General features: G+C 32.1%; 1 protein-coding gene across 1 annotated transcript; it reads left to right on the top strand.

Annotated features, from left to right (window-relative positions):
* Positions 1-30: 30 nt before the first annotated feature.
* LOC112008320 (uncharacterized) lies at positions 31-21,403 on the top strand. Its single transcript, XM_024040653.2, has 5 exons — positions 31-340; positions 2,842-3,036; positions 5,696-5,794; positions 17,836-18,263; positions 20,607-21,403. Exons 1-5 carry the CDS (start codon positions 31-33, stop codon positions 21,210-21,212), a joined length of 1,638 nt encoding a protein of 545 aa, XP_023896421.2. The 3' UTR covers positions 21,213-21,403.
* Positions 21,404-22,405: the final 1,002 nt, after the last annotated feature.

Genomic DNA, 22,405 nt, shown 5'->3' with positions numbered 1-22,405 from the left:
ACATCTGCATATTGTGAAGAGTTGGTAAACATGTTGCCCACAGACAAATTTAGAATAGCGGATAAAGATGGTAATACGGTTCTTGGTTGTTGTGCTCTTGTTGGAAACACCGAGATGGCAAAATGCATAGTTGAAAAGTGTCCAATGTTACTTAGCATTGGAAACGGAAACAAATTTGACAAACTCATTCCAGTCGTGATGGCTCTTACGCGTAACTCCAATTCAATAGCTACGGCTCAATATCTCTATTCTGTAACTCCTCCAGGAAGTCTAAGTCCTGGAAAGGGCAGTGTAAATGGTGCTACGTTTGTTACTCGATGCATTTATTCAAAAATATTTGGTAAGAAGTTTAATTAGATTTGACTATACACTCATTATTATTACTACTATTTGATGGCCAAAATGGCCAAATATCACTTTTTTTTGGAAATTTTTAGTAAAAAAACACTGTTTCAGAAATAAATGGCAAACTACCACTTTTTCTAAAACTCGAGTTTCTCATCAGTTTTGCCACCGTGGCACTGCTGAACTGGAATTTGTGCGATTAAAAAAAATTATGTGGCACTCGAGTTTGATAAACTCGAGTTCCATGCAACAATACTTGAGTATACTAGACTCGAGTACTTTTAAAAAAAAAAATTATGTTTATGTTTATTTCTATGGTACTCGAGCTTGGTGAGCTCGAGTACCTTGTAAGGAACTCGAGTTCCTAATAACCTTTTTTTTGGGGGGGGGGGGTGGTGATAATCGACAAATAAACATAAACATAAAAATAAGTAGCTTTTTTATGTTTTTATTTATTTAAATAGAAGCATTGTAAAATATAGAGATTTTAATTTCAAAATACTTTTTTTTTTGGTTGGGATAATCTACAAATAAAACAAAAACATAAAAATAAGTAGCTTTTTTTTATTAATTTCAAAATACTTCTTTAAAGTCTTTCAATATCATATTTGTTATATACTTTGCCTCTTGACCAACTTTGAAGCATGTAATGTGGAAAATTGGATAAAACAATAAGCCACTATTATGAGTGTATAACCATATGCACAATCTAAACTATATTTTCTCTTTGTGGGAAGGTAGGCATGGCACTGCGAGGGTGGCGCAGTGACACGAATCTCAAGGGGTCTAGAAGTAAGAAGAAAAAAAATGGTTGACAATAGCGATTGGAGGCCATGGTAAGAGCTCCCTAAGGATTTGTTTGATCAGATAACAAAGTTAGAGCTCCCTAATGGTTCATAAAATCTGTTTTCTGCATTAATTAAAACTGTTCATTGTGTTCTCTAAATTTAAAAGTCAAATCTGTATGTTTTTTCTTGTTTAAATTTCACAATAATCAAATCTGTTTTTCTGCATTGATAAAAAAAAATTTCCTACATTGATAAAATCTGTTTCTACATTAATAAAATCTGTTTCTACATTAATAAAATTTGCTCTCTGCACATCATGTTTACTGTATATTTGAATCTGCTTATTGCATTCATAAAATCTGTTTTCTGCATTAATTAAAAATGTTCATTGTTTTCTCATAAAAATTGTTCACTGTTTTCTCCATAAACTATTTCTAGCATTCTGCATAAAATTATTTTTTGTTTAGCATTATTTAAAAAATTGTTCACTCTCTTTTCTTCATAAATTATTCTTTGTTCACTGCATAAATTGTTCACTGTTTTCTCATAAAATCTGTTTTTTGCATTAATTAATATTGTTCATTGTTTTCTCATAAAAATTGTTCACTGTTTTCTGCATAAACTATTTCTAGGATTTTGCATAAAATTATTTTCTGTTTAGCATTATTTAAAAAATTGTTCACTCTCTTTTCTACATAAATTATTTTTTGTTCACTATTTAAAAAATTGTTCACTGTTTTCTCATAAACACCTCTTGAAATTGTGTTCTCTAAATTTAAAAGCCAATCTGTATGCTTTTTCATGTTTAAATTTCACAATAATCGAATCTATTTTTTGCATTGATAAATCTATTTCTACATTAATAAAATTTGCTCGCTGCAAATTATGTTTACTGTATATTCATATCTGCTTACTGCATTCATAAAATATATTTTTTTTGCATTAATTAAAACTATTCACTATTTTCTTATAAAAATGTTCACTGTTTTTTGCATAAACTGTTTTTAGCATTGGCGCGGTTATTGCACTTAAATGGTTTTTGTGTTTTTTTTTTTTTTTAAATATGTAACCATATGAATAATGGACAAACTCCATGAAAGAAAAATGAATGATTCGTATAAATCACATAATGGTAAATGCCTTGAATAATTCGAATTTGTAAAAAAGTTCGAATTAGTTGAATGTAGAAATTCAGGAAAAATCGATGGAAAATCAATGAGCGTACCAAATCGTGAATGTGTAAATAAGATGTACAGATATTCTAGACTTGTTGAGAAATTTGATTTCATTGAAAGTACGAAATAATGAAAATTCAATGGAAAAGTATGTACGTTAGATGTACAGATCATATGAATTTGTTTAAAATTCGAATTCGTTGAGTGTGTAAAATTGTGAAAATTCAAATGAAAATTAAGGAACATACCAAAATGAGTTTACTTGAGTATTATGTTGCATGGTACTCGAGTTTACCAAGCTCGAGTACCACATTATTTTTTTTAATCGCCCAATTTTCAGCTTAGCAGTGCCACGGTGGAACTATAAAGTAGGGTACTCAAGTTCATCAAACTCGAGTACTAGAAAAAGTGATAGATTGCCATTTATTACCGAAACAGTGGTTTTTTGCTAAAAATTTCAAAAAAATGTGGTATTTGGCCATTTTGGCCACTATTTGACAATAACTCATTATTTCTATGCTTTCAAATATTAGCTATGATTCCCTTTCAATTAGTTCCTTCTGTTTGCAACTCAATAGATATGGCTTTGGATGTGCTGGAAAAAATCCCTACTTTGGTGACTGCTTTAGATATCGAGGACGAGTCCCCTGTGCTGGCATTAGCTAGCATGTCTTTTCCATATACGAGTGAAAATCAACTCATATCTTGGAAACAATGGATCTATAACTGTGAGTCTCACTCTCTATTATCTACTGCCTATTAAATTATTTTGCTATTTTGCAGACACCTTGGATGGATTTATTTATTTTTATTATTTATTTTTTTTTTTTTTGAAAAGGATGGATTTAATTTATAATACTAACTGCAGCACTAAACAATATTGCGAAGAGAACAAATTAGGATTTTATGTCATACATAAAATTAAATAAAAAGAATAAATATCATTTAATACTAAATTAACAAATTCAAATTCAAACTAACATATATTCACTATATATTAAAAAGGAATAAATAAAATAAAAATACAAAAAATAAATTTTCCTTATACATTTCTATTTATTCTTTTTAAAATATGGAATTTGACATTTTTTAAATTCTGAAAATGATCTATAATTTTTTTCACATTAAATTTTGCAGCAATTTTACTTTATCTATATAATATAATATTAATGAGTCTTATTAGAAAATTATCTTTCATTTTCCTTAAAATTTTTGTTTTAATAATATTTATGACCGAAAGGCCATATGCTACATAGTTTACTTTTCCATAATCTACTAATTAAATAAATGATATACATTATCTCATCATATTTCCAATATTTACCTGACTAACCAAAAAATAATTAGTGTTGACAATAAAAATTTAAAATATAATAGCCAAGCTTAAACAAAAATTTGAAACCACTGATCCTCAACCCTCAATTCCTCCACATTATGTTTTACAACTAGTTTCTAACATGTACAATGCATAGGAAAGTTTAGCAATACATATTTCATTCATAAGTATTAAAATTATATTCTATACATATTCGATTATATGTATATAAATATATGAAGTTAATTCTACTTACTCTGTTGCATATCAAAGTTCCAAGACGTCAAAATTTCTATTAAGATTATATATAATTTTGTTAAGTGTATCTTATTTTAATTATTTATCTTTTTATTTTCATGTTTGACGAAATATTCAATTCTATACAATATGCTTCCATCATATAATTTAAAGTATGTTTTCATTTACCAAAAAAGAAAAAAAAAAATAGTATGTTTTCAATTGTTTTCATTGACTATTTTATTGTTAATTTTAAAATGAATATTTCTGAAATATTTTCTTTAATTTGCATATGAATTTTTAATGAACCCATACCTCACACGTGGGCGAATAATGATAGTTTTTTCGTAGATTTGATAAAAATTTAGCACCTCATAATGATACTAATCAGTGTTAAGTATACTTAGGATTCGAACCTCAAATTTTTTGTTGTTATCAATATTGAAACCACAACGCGAAATGATGATACTTTTTACAATAAAAATTATGTCTTGTAATTTGCAATCACACCATATGAATGGCCTTTGCCCTTAGACGGTAGATCCTTTTACCCTTTATTTTATACATGTAAAAGTTTTTATCCTCATAAATAGAAGAGCTCTTACCACATAGTAGATATATTAAAATTATTACGTGGATTGTTATGAACAAAGTTTAGCTACAAAACTTGTTGTAGTCTAAGGCTATAACTCTACTCAATAAAATAAATATTACTACATATTTTGAAGATCTAATTGTTGAATTGCATGTTCTGTATGCTCTTAATACACATATCAAATTTTGTGTCAATCAGATATTATTTACCATATTATCTATAAGTTTATATATTATGCATAATTTTAAACTACAAAAACTTGCAATTGAAACAATTTATTGATGACATAACTATTGATCTTAAATTGTTTTGAAATTTTGTAAGTATAGAGTATATAAGAAGAAGATGTAATTCAATGATGGATTTCTCAAAGTTCAGCTCCAATGAGTAAGTTTGTAGCCATAGGCTACAAACACATTTTGTACCTAAACTTTATCCAATTGTTATTTGAAATGTGTTTGTGCTCAACACTGGTACTGGGTGAAAGTTGTCATTTAATGGGTAAAATGGACAATTTTTTGAATTAGGATCATGTGACTTGGACATGCAATTTTTAAAATATGGAGTGGTGATTGCTTTGCAAGTTTTAGTAGATTGGAGTGCAAAGTAGTGCAATGATCCCCATAATTTTTGGATGAATCAGTACAATTAATCCTAATTTAGAATATGGGGTAAAATACTATTTTGGTCCCTAAATTTTACAAAAAGTATGTTTTTGGTCTCTAAATTTTAAAGAGTTCTTTTTTCGTCTCTAAATTTTATAAAGAGTTTTTTCAATAGTTTACTGACAAAAATAGGGATGAAAAGTTTAAGAACATGAATAAAACATTTTCAATAGTTTAAAGACAAAATATGGACTTTTCAATAGTTTAGGGACAAAAAGAGAACTTTTTAAAATGATGAAAAACAAACTTTTGATAAAGTTTAGGGACCAAAATAATATTTTTTTTATATAATATATTTAGCAAATACAGAACCCAGATTATTCAAAATTTGTTTAATGTTAAGTTGCTTTAGTCTAGTAGATTTTAATTGTTTTCAACTAAAATATAACAGTTGATCGCTTCTTATTATATCTCTTTAAGTTTTTTTTTTTAAATAAAAAGTAAATATTATAATGTCGACAAGGTTACGTAATAACATTGAAATAGTCATAAAATTAAAAATTAAATTTTTTTACTTTTACTATTATTATATATATACTTTTTACTCAAGATTCATTGGTCAATTCTGCTGAAAGGTAGACGCATTCCCGGGGTTGATGACATCAATCAAATTCCTGTACGCATCCAAAAAACCAGAAAAGGGAAAAGTACTCAAGTAAGAAATATCGGATTAGGTATGTTCCCATCTACAGTCTCCTTTCTTAGGAATTTTATTTTGTCACAGTGAAAATCATATTTTTGTGCAACTTTATTTTTCTTTTCAAGAAAATTTAGAGACAACAAAATTTCAATGCATTTTCATAATATTCTTATTTCATTTTATTAATTTGGACTTATGATAGCTTGACATATCATTTATTGTAAGAATATTGTGAGATATTGTAATGGCCGTAAAATAACTTTTTTTTTTCTCACACGGTAATGGAAAAATGTTATTTAAAATATTTTTTGGTTGCTGGCGACAAAAATGGAGAAACTGATTTGGTTTTTTATATATACTTGATTAATCTGTAGGACATTGTTTGAAAATAAGAGAAAAGAGAAAGAAGAAATAAAAAATCAAACAGAAAAGGCATAAGCTAAGATGTCAAAAGAAGGGAAAGAAAAAAAAATTAAGAATTTGAACTACTTTTTTGGTGATATTTAATATCTCAAGACAAATGTCTTGTTCAGAATTTATGTGATATTCTTATTTATTTTAAAATTTTCTTTTAATAAGGACTTTTACTTACTAAATAATGAAACTAGGAATTAGAAAAACGGAGTATAAAGCAAAAACGGGAAAGATAAAAGAATTGTACAATGTTGAGAAGAAAGTGGCAGAAAGCCACAAAGAAGCAAAAGGACATATAAATATGCAAGTTGATGAGAAAACTTGACTTACTGATGAGTTGGTGGAGTTGACTTTCTGGACGGATTTCATATTGGTTCAAACTGTGAGTTTAGTTATTTGTCGGTCTAGAAGCAAAAACAAAGGATAAACTACTTGGCTAGGTTCTAAATATTTAGATATAAATTGTAAGGTTGAATTTTATCAACCATTTTGTTGGCTTTATTCCGTGCCAATTTTCTTGTAATTTAGCACTTAATAACTCTGTATTTATGTGAGATTCATGTAAGGGTAGTGTGTGAGAGAGTGTGAAGAATTGCTCAACAATATGCAAAGAAGCAGGGACTCGCGGCTAGGACTCATGACTGACTCGTGACTTGCAAGCCGCTAACTGCAGCACACGTCAAAAGTATGCGAGGAGGTGAAGGGTCACGTCAGCTGTCGCACTACATGACAAAAGTCCCAAGCTGGCCAGGCCGTTAGCTCGCGACTTAGACCAGTCGCGAGGCCAAGCCGCCAACTTGCCCTGTTTGGAAAAAACTGTCTCTTCGTATTCCAAACACACACCACTATATATAGACTCTTATACCCACGAAATGTAGAGAGTTTCCAAAGAGAATTTTGAGAGAGAAACCCTAGAGAAAAACAAGATTGCCTCATCCTTAATCTTCACTAAGAGACTCTTAAAATTCCTTTACTCTCTTCCTCTCCATTGATACATCCTTGAGAGGTTCTTGACCAAATCCTTTTCTCACCACACCCACGTCTGTGAGAAGGTATTTTGGTGCTAAGAGAAGCAGTTTGGAAGGAACCAATGGTTATTGGTTGATGTTAATCTTCACTAAGAGACTCTTAAAATTCCTTTACTCTCTTCCTCTCCATTGATACATCCTTGAGAGGTTCTTGACCAAATCCTTTTCTCACCACACCCACGTCTGTGAGAAGGTATTTTGGTGCTAAGAGAAGCAGTTTGGAAGGAACCAATGGTTATTGGTTGATGTTATGGGTTATAGCGGAATCTGGTAAGTTAGAGAAGAAAAAGGTTTGGCGCAACCTCATTGGAGCAGGAAGTTTGGAGGGCTTAGATACCTGAGTAGATTAGGCTTGGAGGGTCTATTGTTGTTCATGTATCTCAACTACATTTTCTATTGGACTATTGACCGCTTGGAGAGCGGCGGAGAGGTTTTATGCTGAGGGCTTCGGTTTCCTCTTCGATAACACATCGCGTGTTGTCCTTGTGTTTGCATCTCTCTTCCCTTATCTTTACTTTTTATTTTCTGCTGTGGATGTGATTATAATTGGCTTAGATTGTTTATCAATTCTGTGCTTAGCTTATATTCATGTTCCCCACATTAATTGTTTGATAATAGGCTTGAATTGGTAATTTGTAATTGGGGGTCTAAACATTCATAGTGTTTTCAATGCTATTTGAACTTTCAATTGGTATCAGAGCGAGTACACTTGTTGTGATTTAAATATCTTAGTGTGATCCTAGACCCTTTGTGTTTATTTGCCATGGATAGTGTTTTGTATGCCTCTATGCATGTTTTAGATGTTGATAAATGTAGCATGCCACGTGTTTGTGAAAATGCCTCTATGAGTGATAATCCTCATGATTGTGATGCTATGCTACATAAATCCTTGGGTGTTGTTGATATTCCTAACATCAAACTCTTGAAGAAAAATGCTAAGAAGTTTCAAAAGGATTTGAGCAATTTATTTTGTGAAAATGATGATTTGATCGCTAAGCTCAATGAATCTAACAAATTGGTTGCAAAATATAAGAAACTTGCTGAAAATTTTCTTGAAAAGTTGAAAGAGTTTGAGTGTTTGAATATGGACTTGGATGCTAAATTTGTTTTATCTAACAAACTTGTTGATGAGTTAAAATGTAAAACTAAATCTCTTAAGATGTATGTCAAGTGTTTGATTGCTGAACCTATTATTAAAAAGGGTGAAAATATTTATTGCAATCATGTTGTAGTACCCAATTTTGTGCCTATTGTGTGTTCTACCTCAAAGGAAAAATCGGTGTACATTCCTCCACTCAAAAGAAATCAAAAGGTGGAAAGAAAGGCTGTTAAGTCAAAGCCTCCGTTTAGGTCTTAACCTAAGGCTTTGGATGGATCTAAGTTTGTTACAACTTGCCACCATTGTGGTGTGATTGGTCATATAAGACCTCAATGTCATAAGTTGAAGAGAGAACAAAACCATGTTGCTAGATCCATTCCTAAAAAGTCTAGTGGACCTAAACACATTGTTTGTCACCATTGTGGTGCTTTTGGTCATCTAAGACCTCATTGCTCTAAGTTTCATGCTCTTAAAAGAATTAAAAGGAAAGAAAAACTTGAGCTTCTTGGAAGTTGTGTTAAAAAGGGTAAATCAGATTTGAGTGATAATAGCATGTTGTTAAAGAAAGTGTTTAATGCTCTTAACTCCTTGACTATGTGCATCTCCGGTTCTCATTCTTCCAACCCTCGTCTCACTTCTCTTGAGACACTCATTCCAAATAATCATTTCGTTTGGATGAGGAAGGGTTCCTATGATTGAGTTTTTGCTCTTTTGGTCCTTGATCTAATTCTTTCGATCTTTGCTGAACCCTTCACGCATTGATTGTTATATCTTCATGCATTTGTGCATTTTGCATTTATTTGTATGCATTGCTTTTGTTTTGATCTTATTTTTATGTTTTAGTTTTGTGTGAGTAAAAAATCCAAAACCACATAAAAAGTAAAAAATTCAAAAAGTTTGATCGTATATATTTGAGCACATATCACATATGAGTTTTGCCTTGTACCTTCGTACAAATGACTTTATGCATTTACGAGCTTAGCTTGTTCTTTATGCACTTATATCTTTGTGGGAAAAATCTTGACATCTTTGTGTGATTGTTGTAAATCAATCGTCAAGCTTGTCATGAATGATTAGTCAATAGTCATGTAGGTTTTGATACATGCATAGACTTGTGCCTATATATCTTCCCACCCTTTTATTATTTTTTTCTTAAAGAGCTCAACAAATGTAAATCTCAAAATAAAAAGAGATATTGAGCTACAAAATCTTGTCGCACATACTAGTATTTGACTAGGAAAAAGGGAAAGCGATCAAAATAAAATGTATAATGCCCAAAAAGCCAAAGGCTAACTCATTAAATTGGAATATCAAAAATTTATGGCATCGATCTCACAATGAGATGTATTGATTCAAAAAGTTTAAATGATATGATGTATATGGAGCCAAATGAAAAGTTTCAAAGATATGTAATCATTTTCTTGTGGGAGGTCATATATGTTCATTTCTATAATTGAGATAGACCACTTGACTTAGTACTAGCTGTGTATGACTTGATTGAATTAATCATTGAAACTTCACTCTAGACTATGGACTATTCCACACTTAATACACACACACAACACACATGCCTAATGTTCAATGAATGCCTTATTTATTTGTTCGATTGTACTTGTTTAAATGTGATGTGTGTGTTCTCATCTTTATATGGATCAATTCAAAAAGATTTTTGATCATTTTATATGTTTTTTGAAGTGATTTTTATCACTCTTTGTGTTCATGTTTAATGCATACTTTGTTTTTTATAGTTTAAACATGTTCTGGGTTGAAAAACAAGTGTTAGAATTTTTGGCAACTCATTTTGGCGACTTGCAAGCTACGAATCCAAGCTATCAGTTTTGGCAACTCATTTTGGCTAGTTGCAAATTGCGAGTCCGAGCTGCCAGTTCACACAGAATGGTTTCGCGACTCACCAGTCGCGAAACGCCCAGAATCAATTTTTAAAAAGCTTTTTTGTGGGAAACTTGTTTTAAACCTCTTCCATCCTCTCTAAAACCCTTCTTTCAATATTTTTACATCAAAACCCAACCAATTTGAATGGTTTTTCATTCCATTAACAACTCTAAGGTAATTTTAAACTCTTTTCATTGATTTGAATTCTTGGATTATGTTTTGATGAGTTTTGTGCTCTTGGTTGGGATTTTCATCATAGGGGTTGGGAAAACTTAATTTTTATCAAAATTTTGTATGGGATTGGTTTCTTTTGATGATTTTCTTTGGATGTTGGCCCTTTGTGGCAAAAAGATCATGTTTTAAGGGTGGATTTCATGATATTCATGCATTGTTTTACATTGTAATTTATAATGTACATGCTACGTGCATGATAAAATGCCTTTTAGGCATTTTCTCACTTGTTTGGACTCCGATGAGTATCAAACTTTGGGATTTCTCATGTTTCCTCATTAAGAACATGTTTAGTTCATTGGTTGTGTATTTAACACACCTTACCCCACATGTGCATTTTCCATGCATTGGCCATGCATTGCACTTTGCCACCTCTTGCACACACCTTGCTATCCTTGTCATGCTTTGGTCTATACATTTTTTCTTCATCCTAGCATGTCATGTCTTAGGATTGAGCTTCATTTTCTCATTCATCTCGCACCTCTCATGCATCATTACACCCCTCATGCATCATTACACCCCTCATGCATCATTATCATTGTTCATACTTTCATCTCTTGCCCTCGTTTCTCCTTGACCCTTTGTCTATTTCTGACAAAAAGGGGGAGAGTATACCGAAGAGTTTTTGTCATTTCTTTATGACCCTTGTGCACATTCTTAGGGGGAGAAATTCTATTTCTCATGCACACTTGTAGAGGGAGAGATATTTCATAGGGGATATGCATATACAAAAGGGGAGAAGACATTGAGCTAATAAGAAAACTTTGTTTTGGTGTTTGGTGTTTGATCAAGTTGCTCACATGTTTCACATCATGTTTACTTGATCGTTATTTACTTGTTACATTATACTTGTCCTTTTATTACTTGCTTTACCTTGAGGGTCTAATGTGGTTTGTGCGAGTGTTTCAGGTTACAGGTATATATGTTCCAAGTTCATCACAACTCCTATGATTCATGATAGGGGGAGTGATATGTTAAGGGAAGTACTTTATAGTTTTTACCTAGTACCTTTGTAGGTTTTTAAGGTTCTTAGTTTATGTTTGTACCTGTTGCTTTTGTAAGCTTTTAAGGTTTTTAGTACTTGCTGCTAAATGTTATGCATTTTCTTTAAGTACTCTCACTCTTGTGCCCTTGTAGGATTTTATTCCTAGATGCATCTACTTCATGTACTATGTATTGGTTGAGTGTTGGTCATTCAAGTGATTTGCTTTGTGTTTATCAGCTTGAATGTCCGGATGTTCATTCCAAGTGTGAATGAGCATTGTGATCACTTGTATGTAGTGATTGCCTGTTTTGGTCATGCTATGGTCTATTGTTATATTCCACTTTGCTTGATCGCATTGTGCTTGCTCCATATGCATTACAAGTTTTCTACATATAATGAACTTATTGTGTTGTTGTGTTTCAGGAGATACATGTTCTTATGGTTCAAGAGCTACACAGATTGTAGAGTTAGGTGTGAGTGAGTTTTCCAATTGTTCCCAACTCACGCGTTAAGTCTAGAGTTTGTTATAGGGTTTTGTCACGGAATAGTCAAAGGGAGAGATTGTAAGGTTGAATTTTATCAACCATTTTGTTGGCTTTATTCCGTGCAAATTTGCTTATAATTTAGCACTTAGTAACCCTGTATTTAGGTGGGATTCATATAAGGGTAGTGTGTGAGAGAGTGTGAAGAATTGCTCAACAATGTGCAAAGAAGCAGGGACTCGTGGCTGACTCGTAACTTGCAAGCCACCAACTGCAGCACACGTTAAAAGCATGTGGGGAGGTGAAGGGTCACGCCAGCTGTCGCACTACAAGACAAAAGTCTTAGGCTAGCCAAGCCGTTAGCTTGCGACTTAAACTTGTGACTTAGACCAGTCGCGTGGCCAAGCCGCCAACTTGCCCTATTTGGGAAAAACTGTCTCTTCGTATTCCAAACACACACCACTATATATAGACCCTTATACCCACGAAATGTAGAGAGCTTCCAGAGAGAATTTTGAGAGAAAAACCCTAAAGAAAAATAAGATTGTCTCATCCCCAATCTTCACTAAGAGACTCTTCAAATTCCTCTACTCTCTTCCTCTCCATTGATACATCCTTAAAAGATTCTTGACCAAATTCTTTTCTCACCACACCCACGTCTGTGAGAAGGTATGTTGGTGCTAAGGGAAGCAATTTGGAAGGAACTAATGGTTATTAGTTGATGCTATGGGTTATAGCGGAATCCGGTAAGCTAGAGAAGAAAAAGGTTCAGCGCAACCTCGTTGGAGCAAGAAGTTTTGAGGGCTTAGGTACCTGGGTAGATTAGACTTGGAAGGTCTATTGCTGTTCATGTATTCCAACTACATTTTCTAGTGGATTATTGACCGCTTGGAGGGCGGCGAAGAGGTTTTATGCCTAGAGCTTCGGTTTCCTCTTCGATAACACATCGTGTGTTGTCCTTGTGTTTGCATCTCTCTTCCCTTATCTTTGCCTTTTATTTTCTGCTGTGGATGTGATTATAATTGGCTTAAATTTTTATTAATTCTGTGTTTAGCTTATGTTCATGTTCCACACATTAATTGTTTGATAATAAGCTTGAATTAGTAATTTGTAATTTGGAGTCTAAACGTTCATAATGTTTTCAACGCTATTTGAACTTTCATAAATGTTTAAGTTTTAAATACTTTGTATGTTGGCAAACTGAGAACAAAAACTTGTTTAGAATTAGATCTTAGAGTCTATGAAGTGTTTTAGACATTACTCAAGGTGATACAAGTCAAGAAACAATAACGTATAAGCTGCAGAAAGTTGAATTGAAAAACTAAAGAGCTTGATTGATCGAAGGAAAGGCTCGACTGATCGAGATGCGATTCTGCAGAATTTTAAATAAGGCCCAACAACTCGCGTAACAATTAGGGTTTGAACCCAATTTTGCTTGGTATATAAGGAAAATCCTAATACATGTTTTTCAAGACTTGAGAGTTACTCTTATGAGATCTGTGAGGTTATTGTACCTTCTAACTCTTTCAAGCACCTACTGAAGATCACACGCATATTGCTAGTACTAGTGGAGTAAAGTTGTAGTCAAGTTTCAGCTATCAAGCATACTGAAGATCAAGACATGAATTGGAGGTTCATGTTGGAGCAAGTTAACATCAAAGAAGTTTGAGAGGGTCATAGCTCAATTTGGTAACTGTGTTAGCTTTACTATGAATTGGTATTCTTGAACTATAAATCTCAATTTGATATAGTGGATTATTCTCTTGGGATATTTCCCCTCAGGTTTTTACCTTGAAACTAGTTTGTTTAATTGATTTTCCTAGGTCATTACATCTTGTTTTATTTAGATTTCCACTGTATATGTTGATTGTGATGAACATTCAACCTAGATTTGGAAAATGAATCTAAGTGAAAACTTGATTCAAAATGAATTAGGTTAAACACTGTTTTTCCAGGGGTCTAAAACTAACACTACTTAAAAGAAGATAGCTTTTTTCTTTTAACATAAAGAATAGGATAGAAGAACTTTAACAAAGACCCATAAAACCAAAGCGGATAAAACACTCTTTAACTCTCTATCATCACCAGCATATACTATGGGTTAGAGTCTTAAAAATATATTAATCATATAGGTCCAACCCCAATCCTATTTGCGTGCAAGTAAAGTATCTTAATTGTACTACAGGTCTATTAACCATAGTTAGTGTTTTATTAGTTTAGAATTTAGTCCAATATAAATATCGTTGTTGGGTTTATTACAATACCAAATTTGTACTTTACTCTTATAATAAATATGTAGCCCTTAAAGGTTTCTTTCATGGATGTAGGCTATTAAGCTAAACCACGTAACCTTGTGTTCTTGTGTTTATTTCATACTTTTTCTTTCGCATCTATTTTAGCATGTTGGGTTGTAAATTTAACTTGGTTAATTGATTCAATTATCTAGGATGATTAATTATTTAGATTTTCTACAAATAATGTAAAGGCATAAACAAATCACAAATCTAATCTAGAGTGTAGCAAAAACTAAATTTGACATTGTGATTTGTTGACTAATGGAGAAAACCTTCACAAGGCAAAAACCCTACTAGATGAATTTCAGGTCACCACTCCCAAGAATCCACTAATAAAAAACAAGTAGTTACAAATATAAGAAATCTTGCTACTACTATGGCCTATATGAAAATATCAACCTACAGTTGAACCTTTACTCCAATCCCCAATTGGACTTGACTTGTAGAAGACTTCTTCCCTTTGAACAAATCTTCAATCAGTGACTAATTGTTTTGCACGAATCCTACTACGTGACTAACTCCATGCCAAACCTTTTGATTGTTGAAATTGATTTACAACGACTTCACAAAAAAAACAACAATAAGATTTTCAATTGTTGATGTCAGATACTTTGCTATACACAGAACCCAAAGGCGCATAAGAGTCGCAGCAAGATCTCTTTATTCTTTTTTTTCCTAAACTCATAAGTTCAAAAGGTGGAGGCTAGGTTTTAAATAAGAAAACTTTATGAAGCATTAGGGTTTTGGTTTTCTTTTTCTACCACCTTATTGAAATAGGAGCTTAATGGGTCTTTTAAATGGGCTCTCATATTCCTATTAGGTTTACACAAACCCATAAACAAGTAACATCTTAGAATAAAATGTTCTAGGCTATATTCTGAAATTTCATTAGTTTGATAGATCGAGACGGGTGTCAAAGCCATGCAAAAAATGGAGTGTTTGTGTGTGAGAGGAAGGAGAGCTACACCTCTTCCCTTGCTCCCCTCTGTCTTCTTCCATATTCGGCCAAAAGGCCCAAAACCACACACATTTGAGTCACGCCAAACACAAGAAAATGGTGTATATATACGGGTCAGAGATTACCGAGTATATTGGTTTTAATGGGCTAAACCAATACTTCAACAAGTAGAGAATATGGACCTTTCTACCGTGAGAACTAAAATTGCAAGCACATTCCATTAAAAGCTGACTATAATTAAACAAAATAGATGATAATAAATGCATTAAAATGACCCAATATTATCAATACGTGGTGATCACTATTTACTATTGGGTCTTTTAATAAATGCTTACTAAAATACACTCAAACTAATCCTTATTTTATTAAATACATAAAAGTAAACAATGACTACGCTAACTCACAACATAAAAAATGCCAACAAAACATTTGGTTCACAAGTAGACTGCTTTAGAAGGTAGAATTTATTCTAGAAAACTTTTAAAATCAATTTTTTTTTTTTTTATAAAATTTAGAGCTTATAGAAAACTCTTAAATCTCTTCTTATGGTATATAGAATGAATACAAATCCTTTGTGCTAGATTTTGTGTTTCACTTTATGTTCCACCAATCACAACTTGTCATAAGTTTATTTTTTTTCATTTTAAATTTTGGCTATTTTATAAGGAAAATTAAATAAATACATGACAAGTTGTGATCAGTGAAACACAAAGTGGAACACAAAAAATAGTACAGAGGATTTCTATTCATATGGAATAATTTTTTTTTTCTTTTTTTGTTTTGATAAGCCTTACGGAATAATGTAATTCATAGGAATTTGTTGGCTGTTGCTGACTATTACATATATATATTAATTCAATTTTCTTCTCTTTAAATAGAAACAAAAACCCTATGAGTAATTTTACAACTACAAAATGTTTTATAATATTTTTAGAAACTTTTGATGTAGCCAATCCTTACTGGTTCTCATTTTGAACTCATCACTAACATTACTTTTTCACTTAATGATAACAACTCACCACATCAATAATTTGTAAAAAATATTATAAAATAGTTTACATTTCTAGTATTTTCGAAAATGCTATTAGCCGCATACATTATTCTGCTGCCCACAAGTCTCATAGTCGCCAAAACTACGCTAAATACTTTCGGAAAATTCATCATATATACTTATCTCTCTTCTCCTATGTTTTATTTCTTATTTTCTTTATGTTAGAATATTAGCTCAAGATTCGAGATCCACTTGGACTAAACCCTGTCGTACTTTGCAATAGTAAGTTAGGTAGTTAACCTAAGTTAAGAGCTTTTATGAAAACGATTCCTGTACAGTCATTGACACAAAATAGACGGGACTTTCATAATTTTCTAACTACTTTGAAATTTGGAAATGTAAAAAACTGATATTACATTTGATAGTAAACTCCCGCATCAAAAACTAGTGCAATGTGAAAGTTTAATATCAATAAATGGTTTACCAAATTTTGTGGTTAAAGATGATTTCGAACATATATATTAAAGGTCTCATTAAGTATTGGCCTTCCCATCATCAAATGGTGTGAAAGCTTCATGATTGATCTTGTAAAGATGATCTCGTTAAAGGTGTTTACCATGGTTGATCTTAGATAGAGGAAGAAAGGTGTTTCTCACGGTTGATCTTAAATACTTTATTGTTTGTCTCTAATATAATTAATAATGCCAAAAATTGTCAGTTGGATTAACCACACAAATTTAGAATTTTTGACCATTTTTTAAGATTTGCTAGAAAAAGAAAGTTGATCAATGAGACTACTAAAGTATGCTCGCTTCCGATATTTAAGTTAGTATCAATTAATTTATTTTGTATGTAGATAGTATTTTGTGGTTTTTTTACTCATACTTTAGCAAATTGAGATAGGCTATTCCTTTTATAGGTGGCCTAGGTTGTTAGAAATTAATCACAAAGAAGAAGCTAGAAGAGAGGAAAGACAAGAAAGATGAAACGACAGTAGTTTAAGTAGTCATTTCGATTAAGCTACAAGTGATTTAATTTATTTTGTGAAGTGTGCTGGTCACGTGGCTTTAAGTGTGCAGCTGTAAATAAGCAGAGTGCTGAATCTAATAAGATGAAGTTATTTATTCCATCATTTCAAACTTTTCTGTTATAGATAGCCCTTATATTATAATGGCTTTGAGTAACATAATTATTTAATAGTTTTTTTTTAGATAAAGTTTCAATGTATGGCGTCAACACATTAATCCGTCTTTGGTGTAGATGAAGATTGAATCTCATATCTATTATTCATCAATCAGAGATTTTACCAATTGAGTTAACTAGAACCGACAATTATTTAATAGATTGAACTTGTTTAAACGGTTACATCTTTTTTTTTTTTTTTTAACCTACCATGAACACAAGGTTGTCTATTATGGTGGACTACCTAATGATTTTTCTATACTCATCAGTAATAGTTCTCTTATTTTTAATTTTTTTAATTAAGCAAATTTTATTAAATAAATTAATATTATTTGCTTTTTTCACTATGAAGGACTTATTATTTGTTTCGAATCTCCTTCAACTTTTGGTTACAATATATTTAATCAATTAATTCCGTATATTTGATTATTAGTGATTGATTGTGTTAAAAAGTTTATTTTTACTTCATTTTTTTCCCTCATCTATTTGACTGATCATTGTTTTTATTATTGACTCAGGAATCAGACAAACATCTGATTATGAATCGAAGCACCAATACAAAAAACTTCTACTTCGCATGTGCCAAGAGTTACGGTGTTCAAGTGATAAACAACTAGAAAAGGGTCTTGTTTACGAGGCCATCTTCAAAGCAACCAAGAAGGGGATGATTGAGTTTGTTACTGCTATTTGGAGCGCATGTCCTGAACTTGTGTCGGCCGAGGAAGAGTTCACAGGGAGAAACCCATTTATGTGCGCCGTTCTATACCGTCAGTATGAAATAGTTCGTCTTCTGTACTGTTTTAGTTTGAAGGACTCAATATTAGCTGCAACAGATGACGAAGGAAATAACATATTACACATGGCGGCGATGACAGAACCTTCCGCCAGACGTAATACTATTCCAGGCGCAGCTTTTCATATGCAAAGAGACCTACAATGGTTTAAGGTAACATCTCTCGCTTTACATTATTAAAACCCTTATATTATTTAGGTATATACTTTCAGTGCAGAGTTTTTTTTTTTTTTTGGTAAAATTTCAGTGCAGAGTTGTTTTCAGTTCTCCTCGACATTATGATTAATTATCTTACTTTATTTTATTTTTTTTGAGAGGAAAATCGATAGCAGACTTGATAAATAATCAAGTTATACATTTGGGAACAGAAATTATGGACATTCTTCAAACTAATAAATAGTATTTTTTTTTTTTTTTTTAGCAACACTAACAAATGGTTGAACAGCTCTATTACAATTCAGTGAGACACTAGCTAACAAAAGAAACTAAATGAAAATTTTTACAAATTTGATTAATAAATTCATGTAATCAAAGCATCAGATTCTTTGCCTACCCCGAATCATTAAAAACTCCCGAAGTATACTTCATTCCCAGCTTCAACTTCATAAATATATATTTCAGCTCTTCGAGTAAACAAGTTTAGTAATTTCCGTAAGAAACATAATTTGGGGATCTAACTGCTTCACAAAACAGTGAATGTCTCTAACTGCTTGTGAGTTCCAAGCCCATAATAGTTTAAACTAAGAATTTTCATGTTGGGTAATGAGGCTGAAAGATAGCTTTGCAGAGGAAATTAGAACGTAATCTTTTTCCGACCCCACTGCTCTCTTCTTCACCAAATTCACCTAATCATTGCTGTCACTTTGATTGATGATGAACAATTTTTTGAAATAGGTACATCTACTCCCTCGTCAAGCGAACAAGATATATCTTTAGCCTCTCCAATAAGTCTTTTCCATGTTCTCAAACTTTTAGTTGTAGGTATCTTTTCAAAGTTAGAATTTTTTGATATTTTTGAATCCTTACTCTTCTTATTTTTGGAACAAAGTTTGGCTACAAACTAGATTGCATACTAAGGCTACAACTCCTCTCAATATCATTTTATTAGATGTGAATTTTAATAAGCCTATCATTAGATTGTTAATTTACTGATTGTTCCAATCGATAATTTAACATCATATCATTGCAGCAAGTCCTAAATTCGATCATTATTTCCTCCACATTACCTCCTATTTAAAATCCCATGCATTGGGTCTCACCTTTAAAAATGGAGTTTGAGCCCACACATGAGGAGGAATGTTAAACTATATGGTTAAATAAATAAATTACCATATCTCAATAGTGTAAGTTTTTAGAACAGTTGGTAATTTAACATTGATTACATTTTATTCTTACATCCCTCATACTTGCAAAGTTTCCAGAAGATCAAAAACTAATAGTTATCATAGTCATGCAAATGAATTATCTTCATATATATGTGGTGAAGAATTGATAGTGTTGGCATCGCAAAGATCGTGTACGGTGCTGAACCCATAAGCCACACTTTGACTTGAGGTTAATATAATCTTAATTTGGATCTACTGTTGGAGTTCATTGATTCAGTCCTTTTGAACGTCATAATGGTGTAGAGATGTTAGATTCCATCTGGAAAGCCTTCGTGAAAGGTGAAACAATATATGAAAGTAGATAAACTACATGCAGAGATCAAATTAATTAAAGCTCTTGTGTGGAAGATTTCATATCAACAATCAAAGATGTGACTGGGGTGCAAGCCGTTTCAATCTTAGTCAATGCAAAGAAGATTATAAATCCGTACTCATCTAGCCATGTTTTTCACGAGTAAGGCAAGATGAATAAGAAACGTGTTCATTTCTCTTGTGTTTTAGAAAATGATTAGATGGAAATTATTGATAGGGCTTCCAAAAGATCTAAAGGAAAGATTATTGGCTTAAACTCGAAGAAAAATTGTGGGTGGTTATTATTGGTCACTGTCTTTATAGAAGTGTAAGATCTTTGAGTAATGGTCATCATTTAATGTGTTGAATATGCTTGAGTAGTTACACCTTTTTCTTTGTTGGCTTGCTAGTGCCTTAAGGGTATCCATTAAATGACCTTACTGATGTTTTCATACTCATTATGTAGTAAGTAAGGGTGTGGAGGTGTCTTGAACCTATGTGAAGATATGGAAGTCCAGTATCAAGTCTTTTGTATTGAATTTTATCTTTTAGTTGAGCTTAGCCCCCATTTCATCTATCTCCTTATCTTTAGGTGGCCCTAATTCTCCCTTGTTCCATCTTTCACCCGCGTCAATTATGACCATCAAGTAATGATAAAAATTTTACTCATATAAATCTTTCATTCAAGTTATATTGAGCCATAGATATTGATTCTTTAAATTAGGGATATGAAACACGCAAAATTACAAGGTGTTCGATATTTTATTTATATATTAAACTATTTTGTGATGTGAGTTTTTTTTTTTTTTAATAAGCACAGGAAGTGAAGAGCATTGTCAGTCCTTCCTTAATAGAAGCTGAAAACGACGATGGTTTTACACCTCAAGATTTGTTTGTAGAGAACCATAAGGGCTTGGTTGATCAGGCAAAAAATTGGATCAAGGAGACAACATCGTCTTGTACAGTGCCAGCTATTTTAATTGTTATTATTATGTTTGCAGCAGCAATTACAGTTCGAGGTGGTAACAATCAAAATACAAGCTTGCCAATGTTCTCAAAGGATAAGGTGTTTATGCTCTTTATGCTATCCAATGCACTGTTCCTAGCTTCTGCCACAACATCATTATTGGTGTTTCATACAATCACATCACGTAATTTAGAGGAAGATTTCCTCATTTCCTTACCCCAAAAAATGATAATTGGCCTTTCATCTCTTATCTTTTCCATAGCACCCATGATGGTCAACTTTTTAACCTCACTTTCCATTATTCTAGATGGAAATTTGTGGGTGGTCATTCCTATCATTTGTCTTGTTACTGTTCCTGTCATCCTATTCGCATGGAAACAAGTTCACCTTCTTCTCGCCATGGTCGCTTCAACTTATAGACCAAGAATCTTCGACAGGAATGTGAAACCTTGGATGTAAGCTATTTCGTTGTGCGTACCACGTATAACTGTTTCTTTAATAATTGGCTTAGAGCCAAAAATTACTCTCTTTTTTTCTTAGAAAGATAACTGATGAACTTTCAGTTTGTGATTGGTATCATGTGTTTTTCCTCCCAATTTAGACCTTTTGTCTTTAAATCAAATAAATCATGACTCCATTATATATTTTCAGTTTGTATTATCTAAATTCATTGTCGAATTCTGTTATTTGTTTTGAGCAAGGATAGTATAATGCCTAATATAATCCACAAAACCTCATCTGTAATGTATATCTCTTTTTTGAGAAAAATTTGCAATGTATATGTCGAATTTAGATCTTTACCTTTTGAAGCAAAAGAAGTCTAGTTAAGTCTGTATTTAGAAATTAAAAAAAAAAAATCTCTAGTTAAATCTGTCAAGATACTTTTCTATCCATGGATAATAAGAAAAGCTATTTGAGGACAAACTGTTCAATATTTTATAATTTGTGTCTGAATTCCAAGTTTTGGTGACATTCAGCAATATATGGTTGTATATAAAAAATAGAAGAAAGTTATATTTAAAAGGTAAAAATGTATGTTCTTTTTTGTTCCATAAAATTTAGTACAGGTTTTATTTTAGACCACAATTTTTTATTTTATTTTAGAGGAAACCAGGAAAAAATTGAGACCAAAATACACTACTTGTTTCTAAAATGTTCTTTATTTTATGTGTCTAACAAAACAATGACTTGATAACTTTTTAATTAATGTTGCAACCTTTTATTATTAAAAATTCATACATCAAAGCCAAAGCACAGTCTAAGTTATGAAACACTTATTGTCATATTAAACTTATCCTAATCTTCAGACAATCCAAATCCCTTTATCCTAAGGAAAAGCGAAAGCCAATCTAAGAAAGTCCAAATCTTTTGGAACCATCGCAGTTGACAAATTAATTGCCAACAGAACTATTTTATTTTATTTTTTAAATTCCATCAACAAAGGCACGTGGCCTTAATTAGATAGCCACCAAGAAAACTAAAATCCCAGCCAAAAGTCCAACTAAACAACTTTTTGACAAATCAACCGGTTCAGGAAGACTTGGACTTCACTATCGTATTTGTGGCAGTGTGGTATTTGGTTTTGCGGATTTAGTAAGGAGGCGGGCAGAAGAGTGCGGTGACGGGAATTGGGTTGTTTGGGGATTGGTCTG

This window comes from Quercus suber, unplaced genomic scaffold, assembly GCF_002906115.3.
Source record: "Quercus suber isolate HL8 unplaced genomic scaffold, Cork oak 2.0 scaffold_484, whole genome shotgun sequence".
Taxonomy (NCBI): domain Eukaryota; kingdom Viridiplantae; phylum Streptophyta; class Magnoliopsida; order Fagales; family Fagaceae; genus Quercus; species Quercus suber.
The sequence above is the reverse complement of the archived record's forward strand: the minus strand, read 5'-3'. Positions and strand labels throughout refer to the sequence as shown.

What these genes read in the sequence shown, in the direction of transcription:
- LOC112008320 (XM_024040653.2), top strand. Translation starts at nt 31, where the DNA reads ATGTTGCCCACAGACAAATTTAGAATAGCGGATAAAGATGGTAATACG. An exon ending in GAAACAATGGATCTATAACT is followed by an intron (nt 3,037 to 5,695) that starts GTGAGTCTCACT and finishes TTCTGCTGAAAG; the next exon opens with GTAGACGCATTCCCGGGGTT. An exon ending in GAGACCTACAATGGTTTAAG is followed by an intron (nt 18,264 to 20,606) that starts GTAACATCTCTC and finishes TAATAAGCACAG; the next exon opens with GAAGTGAAGAGCATTGTCAG.